Source organism: Leptonotus elevatus, chromosome 16 (assembly GCF_054856555.1).
Source record: "Leptonotus elevatus isolate MCC_2025b chromosome 16, RoL_Lele_1.0, whole genome shotgun sequence".
Classification (NCBI taxonomy): domain Eukaryota; kingdom Metazoa; phylum Chordata; class Actinopteri; order Syngnathiformes; family Syngnathidae; genus Leptonotus; species Leptonotus elevatus.
In genome coordinates, this window is record NC_141254.1 from 2,781,296 (window position 1) to 2,797,726 (window position 16,431).

General features: G+C 40.1%; 1 protein-coding gene across 1 annotated transcript in view; it reads right to left on the reverse strand.

The window, feature by feature from the left end:
* LOC147160386 (junctional adhesion molecule 3B-like) overlaps positions 1 to 9,631 on the reverse strand; it is a 50,082-nt gene extending 40,451 nt beyond the window's left edge. Inside the window, exon 1 of the mRNA XM_086057669.1 lies at positions 9,505 to 9,631. Within this exon, the coding sequence (XP_085913795.1) occupies positions 9,505 to 9,622 (118 nt within the window). The 5' untranslated portion in view covers positions 9,623 to 9,631. The remainder of the gene's footprint in view (positions 1 to 9,504) is intronic.
* Between the last annotated feature and the right edge of the window lie 6,800 nt (positions 9,632 to 16,431).

Sequence of the window (16,431 nt, forward strand, 5' to 3'; positions counted from 1 at the left end):
GATGTAGTGAAAGAAAAACAACAACATTCCCTTGCAGACTGAACTACTCCCAAAATGCACCGGACTTTAGGATTCAAGCATACTCAAACATAGCAAAGATTTCCTGGTGTGAGTGATTTGGTATTGTGACTCACACACTAAAATGAGTCAGTCATTCAAGATCAAAACATGTGTTTGTCCTGCTCCATTTAAAAAAACAGAAAACCAAAAACAGGTCACACACCTCCCTAGTCACTGTCCTGTGCCTCGCAGTCTGAGAATCACTGGTTTATAGCAATCTATTGTTCGTTGCTCAACGCTTCCATCATATGGGATTATGTGCTCTACAGTGCATCTTTTACCACAAATAGAAGCTGGCATCCGGTTTCTCATCACGTTGGAAATACTGTCGAACACGTTTCGTACTCCAACAACAACCAAATTGTAATTATTAACATAATTACTCTGCTCAGCTGTGCACTCTTGTTTCAATACTTGACCTATTCTGCTCGCAAGCTGAACTTGAGTTATTGTTACAAAGTAGTGCTAAAAGTGTGGCCTTATTATATCTTGGACGCACGCACTCACGCACGCACGCACGCACACCCCCCCCCCCCACACACATACATACCCGTACTTATATAATTGTGAGAACATCCATAGACATAATGCATTTCCTAGCCACTTCACCTAACCCCAACCATCAAAAATTATTGCCTACCCCCATTCCTTACCCTAACCTCAACCTTAACCCAATTCAAACCTAAACTATAAAACCAAGTCTTGACCCTCAAAAAGTAGTCTTGAGTTGTAAGGACCGGCCAAAATGTCCTCACTTCACAAAAATGTCTTCAATCTGTTGGTTAAAGACGCATTTTGGTCCTCACAATGTAGTATGCACGCACGCACACGCACACACACACACACACACACCCGCAACCCCCCCCCCCACACACACACACCCATTACTAATAACTCATTTAAATGGGCACCAAGATTTGTGCATCATGCTTTACCCCAAGCACTGAACTACACAGTCATTGCCAAGTGTGGATGTACTAAGTTATTCATTTGTGCAATGAAGTCAGCAATGATGCTTTGAACATATAATTTCAGCCCCTCAGGATCTCTCTCTTATTACTATTATGAAAAATGTAGCTTGATAATGTTGCATAGAAGCGATATATTCTAAATGATTCATCGTTAATTAATACGGTTGCCACAGCATGCATTCGATGTCTGATTGTTATGATCAAAGACCATAAAGACAAATGACATCTGGCCATCAGTGTATGTGTTGTTTTTCTTTGTGTTCTAGTTTTGTGATTAACATTTTTATTAAGTTCGCAGGGTCATTAATATCTGTGTTGTTTTTCTTCTGAATTCTGGTTTTGTCATTAACATGTTTTAATTTGTTTACAGGAAAATCTAAGTGAAAATGGTTGGTTGTCTATAGTGGTGGGTGATATGGCCTAAAAATTATATCACGATATTTCAATGAAATTTGTGGTGACGATATTGGTAATAATTACTGAACAATAGGTTTGTGATTGGTGCTTTGGAATAATAGAACGTTTATTGCAGCACAATATTTAAGCCACCTTTTTTCCACAATTGAAATGTAAACAAAGTGGAAATATAGCAACCGTAATGGAATGAAATGGGAATAAAAACAGGCCAGGTGGTGTTTACCCTGTGAGGTCTAATTGTAACATAACTGCTTAAATCATATAAAGCACATTTACAAAGAAAACACAAACCTTCAGAAGTTGGTGGCAAATTGCATGAGTCAAGAAAGTCCATTATTTTCTTCTGTGTGGTTGATCCTCGTGTTGTAGAGGCAAAAAATAATAATATTATACGGTAGCAGCTAGTCTGTGGCGTCATGCTCTGAACATCGCAGGCAAGTGTATTGTTGGAAAATGTTTTCCCCTGCGATTGTTTAAGCAGTGGTTATTTTGCCATAACCGGCAACTATCCTGTGACCGTTATTTTGCCGTAACCGGCAACTATCCTGTGAGCGTTATTTTACCATGAATGTCTCTGATTGGTCAATAAGAGGAGCGAGAAAATGCCGTGATTGCTTGTAGACATCACTAGCGGGTATCAATAATGCAAATGTGCATGTTTACGCCGCTGCGCAACAGCAAAGGGCACGCTGTCTCGTCGAGAGCACGTTAGCTTAGCGGACGGTTTGAATAACAAAGTCACGTCAACTATGAGGAGAGTTACCGGTCACGGTAAAATAACCACGGCAGATTGTTTATCTTGGCCAAACAATACGCAACCGCTTTAATATTATCCAACCACCGTCTGTTTTTCTTCATAAGGAGTGTGTCTAATCAAGAGTGCTCCAGTAATGAACTTTTGTTCACGCCAAACAACACGAGCTGTTTCCAACCTTTCCATGTCCTCCTTGCGGGACTTTAGCCTACGCATCCTCTTAACTTTATCGGCAACAGTTGTCCTGCACAATTTGCAAACAATTGTATTTTTTGCATCATATCTGACCTCTTGTAACCAAACAGCCTCCACACGACGAAGGTAGCAGACAGAACTGGTTGCAGCTCACAGCCTCACACGCTCCGAAATTGTTTTTATGCAGCAGCGATCGACGCATGTACGTCCAAATAGACACGAAGACGTATGATGTTATGCATTACGTCATCACGTCAATTTTGCGATATTTCACATTTTTATCACCCCAAAAAATACACTGGTAATATCGTAGAAGGTATGATATGGAACACCCCTAGTTGTCTACGTTTGTCTATACTAGACCAGACCAGGATCTACCTCGCCTCTTGCCCCAAGTTGGCTGAGAAAACACACACGACCGTAATGATAATAAGCGACATAGAAAATGAATGGTCATTTGAAAGAAGTCATTTTCCAGAAGTATTATCAAAGACCCCTTTTCCAGGTGCACCAATTGGTTTGGAATAAACTTGTGACAAACACCTCAACTATTTTTAGACAGTAATTGCCTCTTACTTTACAGCCTGGTAAACAAAAGATGACTCCAGTGCCATTATCTGGTTATGGCTGCTAGTGTGAAAGTCTTTCAGGGCAACTCTGGCTAAAGCTCGCTGTAGTTCATTGCCTCAGTCTTGTCTTAATGAAAGAGCTAATTGGTTTACTAACCAACAGCTTCCCAATGTTTGATCAGTGGTGGTCTCATTTGACCTATTGATGTACTGTCAGTATCCAGTAAACACACAAGCAGGATAACTGTGCTTCTCCCCTGAAGGTAACATGTGACCCCCGATAAATATAATCAAACAGGAAGTCATTTGTGTGCTGTTCTTGCATGCATATTGTCACGGGCTGTGTCCGAATGTGCGCACTGCTCCCCATATAGGGCACTACTAAGGGGTCAAGCCATTTTGTAGGGGTGCCCCAAATTTTTTATTTTATTTTACTTATCTAGTTTTAATTTCAAACAAAGATAGAAGGTGCAGAGAGTTCCTAGGGTCAGAAGCATCTATAAAATTGTAAATAATTAGTTCCCTGATTTTTTCCCCCCTGAACACTTTTTTAAATGGATTTATCGGCCGTATGACTCTTCAAAATGTCCGATGCCGATAGTCAAAATGCTGAAAATCGGCGCCGATAATCGGCCCGTTGAAATCATTCTGATTAAAGGTCTGTGATCACCTGTTTTTACATGTGACGTGATCCATTCCGATCTGCCGTTGCATGTTCCGCTCCGTTAATCTGATCAGTCCCACCACGGTAGCCCTGAGACCGGCGGAAATCGATCACATGACTTATTAAGATGAGTAATTTGTCATTTAGGACAGTAGTTGTGATAGTTTTAACACTTGAAGCAACATCTTGATAAAAACAAGTTCCCAAAACAAAACGCCGCCATTTTACTGGGCGGAAAAGACGACGTCATGACGCATTTACATCAAAAGAGCATGCGCATACCAAACGCAGCATCGCTATTCCGGTTAAACTGACGCTTTGACGCTCGTTCAGATTGGTAAAATGAATAACCCACCCCTGTTAATCAAATTTAAATTCCATTTGGATTCAGACATTTCTTTCCAATTGAGGTGTTTATATGGAACATTTTCATTCCGTTCGGCCATTCGGATTCATTCTAATCGGATTACATGGCTCCATGTAAACATGGTTATTGTTATGTCTTTTTTTGACATGCTGGTCTTCTTGAAATTTGAAACAGGTACCGGCTTGTGCCATTTTGGGAACATGACCGCGTTTAGGCCAAGGTGAATATGTGAGCATGAATAATAATCTAAATATGTCAGATCACATTAACAATCCCTCGCAACAGCCCTCCTTAACTATAAAAACAACTGACATGAGAGCACACTGAAACTGGAAAAGTAACAAACACATTTCACAGTTTTGTAGAAATAAAATCCCAACTCTGTGTGTTAACACTACAGTTGTACTTGAAGGAAGTGGAAACTGTGTACAAAAGCAAACCAATGCTTAATATTGATACGACGACGCTATGAATCATCACCAAAATTCACATGCACATCGCCACTCATGTCACCTTCAACCTCAGAAAATATACATTAAAATATACATATTTAAAATAATGATGTACCGAATATTGATGAAAATGAGAAAAATATGCATTTTCGGCATTCGGCCGAAATAAAATTGGGGCCGAAAAAATATCGCTGAAATAGGATGTTGTGGTAACGCAAGCAAAAAAAATAAAACTATTGCGATGTGGTAACGCAAGCAAAAAATAATAATATTGCAAGCAAGCATATGTATGAATTAAATGCCGGGGTGAGCGTTCCGCCTCAATGTCAATTCATGAGCAGTAGCCGAAAGCTAGCGTCTCGAGGCTAACCCGGTCGATGCTATCTCAAATCAGCGGCAAGGAATCATGGCAACGGCACAAAGTGTTAGCGGAAAGCAGTATCGAGATCGCTGTATGGTGTTTGCGCCAGCGAGAGAAGAGGACGCCGAAGACAACGCAAGGCAAGTGTGTGCGTGTAGCAGCTACGCGCTAGTTTGCGGCGACCGAACTTCTTATTCTGCAACTGAAGTGTCGTAGCAAATTGTTTGTTGCTGAAATGCAAATAAAGCCCCCGTTGAATAAGCAACACAGCGCCCGGTTCCTTCGTCTGTATTTATTTCACATGACCGAGACAAGAGCTGCGTTATCAGCAGCGACCCAAATCAATTGAGATTGACGAGTGACAAAACTCGAAAGCTTCATCTCCAGATTATAACGTCCAACAATGTGCAGAAAATCACTGTGTCTGTGTGCTAACGACAACTTTATATATCATAGAGTAACAAATGCAATGAAATGACACTGCACTGTGCGCTTACTGTATGCTTGTGGTTATTCTTATTCATCCACCTCATTTATTTCTCAATCATTACATTACATTAGTAATATGTGTTGAAAATATGGAGTGGTCTGTAGCTAATGGTGAATCTGAGTCATATTAAGCATTGTTTTTTTATTTTAATATATATATATATATATATATATATATATATATATTATTTTTTTTGGGGGGGGGGGCGTTACGGTTTTCGGCTAAGCGTTTCTCATTTTCGGTTATCGGTTTTGGCCCAAAATTTTCATTTTGGTGCATCCCTAAAAAATATGCATAAAAATGGATGTATGATGAGTGGTTACATTGCCAGCTCCATTTGCAAATGCTGTGATTGGCTCTGTGAAATACATAAAAGACAACAAAACAAAAAACTGCATAGAGAGATAAATACACCACGGTGAGGGGAAAAATGACAAGCAAGCTTGCCAGGAGGGCAATTGTCTCCTAATAGGTCATCGTCATCGTACAGCTCAACAAAGACTGAAATTAACACTTTTTTGAAACACATTCTATAACTTTGTACAATGTTGCTTTTCAACATTATCATCTGCTGTATGTTATATTGAATGTAATATTGTAACAAAAGCAGGACACAGCGGAATCCTTGTCTGTGTCATGTTAACATTGAGTTCTGCCTCAGGATGTACATGATCAAACCAAACATGTTTTCCAAATGCCTTTATCTTCAAAGCTACCCCTCCTTTATATATAAGCAAACTCATCAACAGGGCTGCCTTTTATCTTCCAGCAAACAGGTGGCTAAGATTGTTACACATAATAGAAAAGGTTTTCAGGCTCCATGTATTATCTATTTGGAATGTTACATTTGCTTGCATGGTCACTCAGGTTTGGGAGGGACGCTGTAGATATTTCTGGTGACGCCTGACCATGCCACTACTTGAAACACCTCCACCCACTCCTGCTCAGCTGTTTCAGGCAATTCCAGAGTAAGCAGCCATGTGCGGCATTGACTTTATACTGTGTCGGGGCCACAATAGTCTATAGAACAATATTTATAACAGCCTGTAAGGGATTTATATGATCAGTCACAAATCATCAATCAGCAAGGTTGTAAAAATTTGAGTGAGCAGTACTCTGAAAAAAGTCCCCAAAAATCATTCCTTTCTCTCGCTGTGACATCTGAGCCGAGAGCAAAATGTCAATATGCCACAGCCAACTCTCACTCAGCGGTTTCTGATATGAATAACTTCTGACTTGTAACAAACAAATGCAGAGCATCAAGGGACTTCTGTTTGTCTGCTGCCTAATACTGCTTGTCTATTACTCCCTTACAGTGAAATGTCAGACTGTATGTGACTTGCCCATAGCGGGCATTACGTGCCATTCAGTGTGTCCTCCAAACATTTGCTCACAAGCGTTGGGTGCGTCAGGAAACATCTGACAACATACGGCTCCTAAGGGAGCGACTATCAGCAGTTAGCTTAGGGGATATTGACTCCTGTCTCGCCAAACGGCTGCACCACACATGCCAAACAATGAGCGAAGCATCAACCTTTGGCATTATTTTAGACAAATGTTTTAAGAGTACGCTTGCGTAGTGGCATCCGAAGAGAACCACAGTTATTGTGTAGGTTTGAGAGGGTCTAAATCTCTGTCGAGTGATGAAATGGCTTATCAGTGGAGTACATACAAACAACTATCTAATAGACTGCTCCCTCACTTATCTTATCACTCAGATAGAGATGGCTCCAATAGGACTTATTTGTTACCCATGAGTGAAAACACAGACAGTCATAGATCAAATATAATCAAATGCTAGTGTAAAATATTTAAGCGTAATTATGCTCCATCATGCTACTCACAACCTCTTGAGTCAAAGTATTAAACTAATAGGAAACTTGGGTGTTTCACTGTGACAAAGCATACACACTATAGACAGAGTCAAAGTGTGTATTTGATCAATAATAATCCACTTTGAGCATCTTCCAGGATCTCACATATTTTGCTCCACTCTTGGCCAGGATAGTTAGAGTGCTTTTCTTTGGAATAATAGAAGTGAAACTCCTCAGATGAAGCCAACAATGTAAAATGTCAATGCATTCCATTAGGTCAGATTGGAAAGTCTGCTGTAAGCATGTGCACCTAAAATAACAATGGCCTGTGTCTTAGGTTCCATTGACAGATGACTAGGATGATATTTGTAGCTATGTCCAGTCACGTTGGCATTAGCCTTCACTCGGAATAGTGTCTGTGTGACCATTAAGAGGATAGCAGCACACATATTGAAAATGCAACTTACAACTCAAAGGCACATCTGACAAGAAACTAATAACAGATTGGGTGACCTGAAGAAAAATACAACCATGTGAAAGCAACATTTGAAGCAGTGTGACACCAAAAATAAACGCATTTCAATTAGTGGTATTATCATGGGCTATCGGTGGCTATTAGTATTTTACAACACAGCCTTTAGCCAGCTTCAATTTAGCCAGATTAATGCCGTTTCTAAAGACACAGGCAGTCGACCAAATGGCTAAGCCCCTGTCCAAGCAAGACAAAAGAAATTCTTAAATCTTCACCAGCTCACTGCTCTCTCTGAAAAATGTCAATTGTGCTCCTGCCCTGCTTTGTCACAGATTTACTTGGGAGAAACGCTATCAAAAGTATCAAGAGTAACACCCCATAGCCTCATGTTATATAGTATGCTGTAAATTCAATTGTGGAACACTAATTTTTTTGCAAGTTATGTCTCTTTTCCTCTCCACACATAATTTTACACAGCAAGAAGAAATCTACTCTTTCAACCATTTCATCCCTTTATCTCTGACACAACAAGAAGAAATTTACTCTTTTAACCGTTTCATGTCTTTCATCCCTTTATCTCCCCCTTGTGTGTCGCCACAAAATAATATTTTAAAAAGGCTGCACTGCAATTACGATTAAACCATTTATACACATGAACTATCCCTGGAGGTTCTCATGTCTGTACTTTGATTGCTATTTTGGTCCCACTCATGCCTCCAAATTTGTGTCCAAAGGTTAAGGCAGAGAAATGTAATTAATGCCAAACCATGGGAATTTTTTTTTACTGCTATGTAGGCTAGTAGGAAGGAAAACTAAGTGTTTAATAAAATATTTAAAATACAACTTTTGGTATTGCCATTTATTGAGGGTATTTAACCGCTAAACACAAATTACTTCATTTGTTAAGTGTCTATATTTAAAAAAATAATAATAATAATAATACACGCACCTGTTGTTGATTTGCGTGCTTGGTCACAACTAAAATCAGCCTCGAAGAAAAAAGGTCACATAATCCTGATGCCAAAATGGCTGCACACGGCAACAAGTGGCTCATTTAACGATGAGTCATTATAAAAACCACGAGGCTACTGGGAATATTAGTTTCCAGTAATCTTTCGAAACACGCCTCATCGTTATGGCGTGAACCGTTCTGTTTAAATTCAGCGCTCCCCTCCACAGGTGTGTGTTCATCACTTCCAGCTGTATGCTGATAAAACGGCGATAACAGAGCCAATTCTGTTCGGCCGTTCGGTTGTGTTGCACTTTGAAAGAGTTCACATATAGGAGAGCGGTGAAAGGAAGGTGCAGAGGACGCTGACTCCTCCCGCGGACAGCTTGCTTTATTCAGCCGGCAGGAAAACCCGTTATCTCGCATCACTACTTCGAACATCGCGGTGGCCCCACAGCCACGCTAAATAGTTAACGGCACGTCCACAAATCATGTTTAATTCACAAGTACTGAGGCGTCCTTTGAACTTAAAAGACGGAAACTTTTCGAAAAAGTAAGCACAACGCGACGAGGTGCGCACGCGATGCGAATGCGGGGATGCATAATACCACGAAACGGTAGACTGCGAAGTAAACGATGGTTGTATTGAACTGGTCAAAGCAGCTTAAAAACACTCGGCATGCTTACTTCGTATTCTGTTACTAGATTGTACCAAAATGGCGACTATTTTTGTCATATATTTCGTAAAAACACAAGTCAGACAGTCTCTTTTCGGACATAAAAGAGGTTCATCGGTCTGGTATGAGTTTATATTGTTAAACGAACCTTCTAAGACGGGATCTCTTTAATGTCAACCACTGAACTGAAATCACCACCAAACAGGGTCAGAAGTAGCTGTACGTAAGTAACGTGATTCTAGATGAGTAAAAGGAACAAATGTCAGCCTGCTGTATTGATTTTTGTACTTACAGTGAGTTGAGAGGAGAGTCAGGAGGCAAGCCAGACGTGCTTTCGCCATCTTGGAGTCGATGCTATGCTCGCTTTGACCGGCAGTACATGCGCAAAGTAGCCTAAACAGATTTTGCATGGGACTGAGGGAGGGAGGGAGGGGACGGGAGGGAGGGTTAGGAGGGGGCGGGGGCAAGGGGGGAGAGAGGGAGAGGGGGGGGGGGGTTGTGCAGCACGCGCGCGCACGAGAGAGAAAGGGAGGGGTGTGCTGGAGAGGCATTCTAGTAGGTTTCCATAGCTACCGAAAGCATCAGTTAAGTTGCCAAGAATTTATAGTTGATACGAAGTGGGAGGCTTTTGTTTTATTTAACTACTGTGGCCTTGTGCTGCCTTGCAGTTGCGCTGGGTGTGAGCAGAGTCCAATGGAAAAAAGAGTGACTGGAACTCATCTTGACTGAGATTTCCAACCCGCGTAACCCCTGACGCAGAAGAGTGTCTGCTATCTATCCAAAGAGACCAAAATAAAGTGGAATGTAAATGCAAGCAAAACAGTGCAGTCAAGTTACACAAACACAATGCAATAATCGAATACTATATATATATATATATATATATATATATATATATATATATTTATATATATATTTATATATATATATATATTTATATATATATATATTTATATATATTTATATATATATATATATTTATATATATATATATGTGTATATATATATATATATATATATATATATATATATATATATATATATATATATATATATATATATATATATATATATACTTTAACTTGTCTGACAGTGTGGAAGAAGAAATTTATTATATTACCAAGCAATAAAAACATATTCTCACACACCCACTTGCTCTCACATTGTTCAAAATTGATACCTAGGTAGTGTTTCTGTTTACCCAAGTCTTTCATCTTGAATTTTGCTGTCATTTCGTTCACCTTTTTATTGCTTGCAGAAATAATCAATAACAATAATAATCAAGTCCCGAACCAATATTATTTCTCGCAAGATTTTGAAATTGTCGGCCGACTTTCAAACTGTGAGACGCCACGAGTGATGAGAGAAAAATCTCGGGAGTAACAAGTTTTGAACATACTGTGTGTGGTGTGCAGCGAGCTACACGGCACAATCAACACACAACCTATTTCATTCATGAATGTTTCCTGGTTAGACGGGAAATCTCGCAAAACCTCTTGAGATTAAACGTGACTTCAGCGTAAGCAAACATGGAGGACCAGTCGCGATACTTCGTGGTAGCACTATCTAAAGAAAAGACGTTTAAAGGTGTGTAAACAACGCAAGCACGGACTTTTTGTTGCACCATCACCGCTTTGATTTAGGATTCCCCACTGTCTTCCTCACTTTCTGATTGGCTTCACGTCACCGACAACCAACTTTCGTTTGAATGTCGGCCCATCCTTATGATTGTCGGGAGGGGAGATTTGGGGGCTAAAATTGGGCATATCTGATGCTGTGTGAACCCCAGCTTTTATGTGGCCAAGGCGGGTACCCAAGAAAGAGCAGCACAATGGCTATTCAATTGATGTGGTTTGACAAAAACGATCAAATTATTTAATATTAAATTTTATGATGTCATTAATGTATGTTTTTATAAAGTACAATTATACAGAGTACTATTTTTACATAAAACATTACAAAATTGTTGCTTTTTGGCGGAAGCTGAAATGGATTAATGTAATTTCAATTCATTTAAAGCTGCCCATTGCAGTAACATTTTATTTCGAATTGCTACTGTCACTGTGTGGCCAAAAAATTTAACTGTACACCCCCCTTCTCACGTACACAATGCGCACATTCAAACCCGAATCCAGTCTGAAAAATATTGGCTAGAGGCTTGCAGGAGAACCCATTGTTTGGTTCGTAAATGGTCAAATAAAACAGCTATTGTAAAAGTATTTTTGGGCAAATTGCTACATGGGGCAGCTTTAAATAGCGAAAACTGATTTGATATACAAGTTTTGAATTACGAGCGTGGTCACATTACAAAACAAATTAAACTTGTATCTCAAGGCACCTCTGTGCAGATGCGTAAATATCAACGATGCAGCCAGTGCGCCACAACAGGGCTTAGCGTCTACCATCCCTTTCCCACCGGAGTCGAGCAGTAGCTTGCCAGCTAGCTCGATCGCAGAAGCGACATTGACCCTCCAGCTGCGTCACACCTCTCCCGGTGGTCAAAAGACGTTTTCTCCGCCCAGAGGTGGCAAATCCAGGTCCATGTCACCTGTGCTTATCAACCCGGTCCCTTGAGTTATCCAATTAGCTCCCTCTTGTCCAGGTGTCTTTTGCAACTTGGATTTTCTCAGTTCTGACCTCAAAGCGTCTGAGGTGACTGTAAACAACAAAAATGGCTGATTCCATTAAATTGTTTGTTGTTCTGGTTAATGTAGCCAGTCCAAATCACCTTGGGTTCAGAGGTGGCAAATCCAGGTCCAGAAAGTAAAAGTCCTGCCACAGTTTGGCTTTAGCCCCTTGTGCTAGTTAGCTAGCTCCCTAAGCAGGTAACCGAGCACAAGGGCAGCTGGCTAGGGAGCTCACTAGAAGCATCTGGGACTAAAGCCAAACTGTGGCAGGGTTTTTACTTTCTGGACCTGGATTTGAAACCTCTGTCCCCGCAGACTGCGCAGCCTCAGGGGATAAATTTGGTAGGACCTGTTACACCAACTATTTTGTCCACGGATACTGTACAATTTTACCCTGCTTCCTGATGCCAATGCAAAAAGCCGTATGATATAGCAATTGGCTCATGTCGGCTCACTGGATCATTCCCCAGATAGCCAAACAGTAAACAAGGAAACAGGTGTTTTTCCCGACAAATATTTTGGACCTGAGGAGCGTCATAAATGACTTTGCTGAGCGCAAGGCACTCAAGATGAGCTTCTAATGAGTGAGTACAACTTCTTTTTTTTGAAGTGCAATTAATGGGTGCAATTAATGGGTTCAAATCTGTGGCAAATTAATTGATTGTTTTTTGGTGCCGTAGTGAGCCTTTTGCATATATTCAAACTGATTTAAAGGGTGTAAAAAAATATACAATGTATAGGAATTTTTTTTGTGGTATTTTTAATGTTCAATATAAACATCCATCCATCCATCCATCCATCCATCCATCCCTCTTCTTAACCGCTTGTCCTCACAAGGGCCGCGGGGGGCGCTGGAGCCTATCCCAGCTGGCTCCGGGCACTATGCAGGGTACACTCTCTCTATATTAAAATTGGAGGCCCTGAAATTTGGGGAACGGGGCTCCCCCCCAAAATGTTTGTACCGGGGCCTCTCAGCTTGATGTTACACCACTGACTGTATCTATGTATCTACTGTATGTATGTACCAGTAGTACATGTGAACAAAATTGTTGGTAAAATAAATAAACATTTCATGGATATTAACCAGTTAAAAACAGACGTGTCAAAAGTTGTGTGGATGTGTACCCAAGCGCAGGGAAGTAAGGCGATGAGGGCAGGCAAAAAAATTAAAAATAAAATTTAATTGAAAAAAATAATAAAACAGCAAACAAGGTCCAAAAGTACTGGATAAATAGAGGTCCAAACAACAAGGATCAAAGTACGAACAAACACTACGAAAACTAGACATGACAAGGTAATTGTGTAGAGACGTGACAAGGACATGACATGGACAATGAACCAATGAACAATGAAGGACTGAAAGAAAGCAGGGAACTATTGCTGCATTTGAGGAAGGTGGGAAGTCGGACGCTCCCACTTCATACGAGGAAATGTACATGGGAACGCCCCCTTGAACTCGGAGATCCGAGTTGCGATGTCGGAAAAAACAGGACCCTGACATCATCATCGAACTGCTTCAATCTGACGTCACCCGACAATGGCGACCCCCAGCCGTAGATACAAAGACTGTGAATGGCAAAACATAATATACACGATTATAAACAAATGTATCTATTTATTTATTATAACATTAATTTAGTTATTCAAAATAAGTAACGTCACGTAACCCAAGCAGAGGCGGCAAATCCAGGTCCAGAAAGTAAAAACCCTGCCACAGTTTGACTTTAGCCCCAGGTGTTATCCAGCTACCTCCCATGTTTTGTCTGTGTTTTTGCACTCACTCACACAAACACACACACATACAAACATGGTCTCCCAGGCAGGGAAGCTAACCCACGGCAACCTGCATTGTAGGCAAGTGACAGTACCACTACGCCACCTGGAGCCCAGCTCGCTCCCATGGTGCTTGTTTACCTGCTAGGGAGCTAGCTAGTTAGCATCAGGGGTTAAAGCCAAACTCTGGCAGGGATTTTACTTTCTGGACCTGGATTTGCCACCTCTGAACCCAGGGTGATTTGGACTGGCTGCGTTAACCAGAACAACAAACAATTTAATGGAATCAGCCATTTTTGTTGTTTTTCAGTCACCTGAGACGCTTTGAGGTCAGAACTGGGAAAATGCAAGTGGCGAAAGACACCTGGAAGGAAGGGAGCTAATTGGATAACTCAAGGGACCGGGTTGATAAGCACAGGTGACATGATAAAAAAGGACGAGACAGACAAAATGACAACAGGGACACAAGGAAAACATGACAACTCCAATCTAACTAAAACCAAATCAACAAAAACACAACATTACACATTACTTTTGAATTATGTTTCAACGTAATTTATTCTAAAGGGACATTCAGTGATCCCTAGCGCCATCTATTGGTGAATGAATAATTAATTCATTTAAAAAACGGACTGTTTATGCCAATAGTATGCAAAAAATATGTTTTTTATTTAATTTTAATTTTAAATATAATCTTAGGTCTAGTAATCACTAATTATATTATATGGCTGTAGTCTCACCTTACGAGAGTTTCGCGGCCATCTTCCTGCTACGGACAACTTCGCAAATGTAGTTAGCCCAGGTGGTGCTTGCATCAAGTGTCGGACCCAATGGGTCGACCGCAGCTTACCTTCCACAGCTGGGGCCTGCAGGTGGTCATCACTAAATCCGCTGATTCGGGCCCGTCGCTTGTCACTTTCTGCTTTGCTCTCGCAAGCTTTTACTAGCCTTTTTTTTTTTTTACTAGCTCCTCCCGCTAGCAACTTCCGCTAGCCGCTCTTGTTAGCTGCTCTGGCCATTTCCGGCTCGCTCGGTCTTTTGATCTCGCTCGCCGGGCTTCACACATCTGCTAAGTCGCCGTCGCTTGCTGAGATGCTCGTTTGCTCACGCAAAAAATAATTGGTGGTAGGCTTGCGAAATGTGGTCTCGCTGAGCCACCGTAGTGTGCGTGCTCCTGCGTGCGTATAATGCTATTCTTCGACCACTAAATGGTGCTAAGGACTACACACTGGCCTGAGTTAGTTATTTGATTAAAAACAGGTGGAAAATTGGTGACAAATTGAAGAGATGGATAATGCGAATTGTAACAAAAGAGCACAGAACAACCTCCAAAGAAATTAAAGGTGAACTCCTAGCTTAAGGATGGCATCTATTGGGCTGGTTAATATGCATTTTGAAGTTGTGCATAAATATGCTTTTTGGGAAGCACAAATTAAGTGGTTTCTTCTTACAACAGGCTCCAGTAGTGTATTCCAAGCTCTCTATAAAATGGTCACTTAACCATTTTTCATAGCCATGATATATAGTGCTTTTGAAGACTGTGGGTCCACTCTTATTGGACTCCTCTGACAGGCACTACATCTGATTTTTTTCAAGAGCTCTCCCGGCCTTATTCTCAAAGACAGCTTTCAAAGTACTGTAAAATCTTATTGAGTCCATAATTGTGGAAGTCTGCTTGAGGTTCCCGTTGCATTGACTTAGCAATAATGGCAGTATTTTTTGTTTTACTCACGGACCCTTATAAACTCCCACTGAACAGTATGTTGACACCAAATCCCTGCAAGACATAGAGCGCCACATATTTTCACAATATGCATCATTATCTCCAACCATGCATGCAATGCAGAGAGATGCATCCATCTGTCAGTTTGTCAATATTCTTACTGACATCTGAGATTGCAATGTCCACTGCACACTTCACTACTGTGAAAATTATATGTTTAAAAATAGATATATCTCTAATTATGCGTGCATGCATTTGAACTGCAGTGCATAATACATGTTAATCTGTGATTCAAGTAAGACCCTGAAATCAATCAGGTGCAGTCCTTTTAACAGCATTGTTCCCTTAAGGCCCCGCTATCTAGGTTTGAATTAAGTCACTGATGACCAGCCTTTTTAAATATACTGCAGTTTGTTTGTTTTTGAAATCATGCAAGACCAGCCTTTTTAAATATAGTGTATTTTTTTAATCTATTAACATGCATGACATTTGGATATCACACAATGATAATAATAAAAATAAAATACTGCATAATTAATATCAGGTTATTTTTATTTTCATTAACTGATGAAACAGATATCAGTTTGGCAAATAAATGCTATATCAAGTTTTATATATTAAATTATTGTCATGTTACTTCTATGATAAATCAAAAACATACCTGCTATTAGGTATGACAACCTGTATGTCTTTGATTAATAAAAATCTGAAGGATCTACACCTCAATATAGACCATACTTTTTTGGGGGTTTAAGATATTACTTCTAATTTCCCCAAACTTGGTATCTCAAATTCCTGCCCAGAGGCCATCTTCTGCTATGTAAACACAAAATTCAACATTCAAAATAAGTATATTAATACACAATGCTCAAAGTTTTATAAACACTCCTACTACTAACTTAATTAACTTTTTGAAGTTGGTGTGACTTTGTATGCTTATGAGTAATTTGTACTATTAATTTTTGATTACATTGAACTACAGTATACTAGTTTTTGGTACAACATAATTAGCTGTAACTTAAAAAAAAATTATTTTGTGATTTTCTATTGTTTCAAACAAGGTAATGTTTACAAATAAAATACATTTTTTATAGTA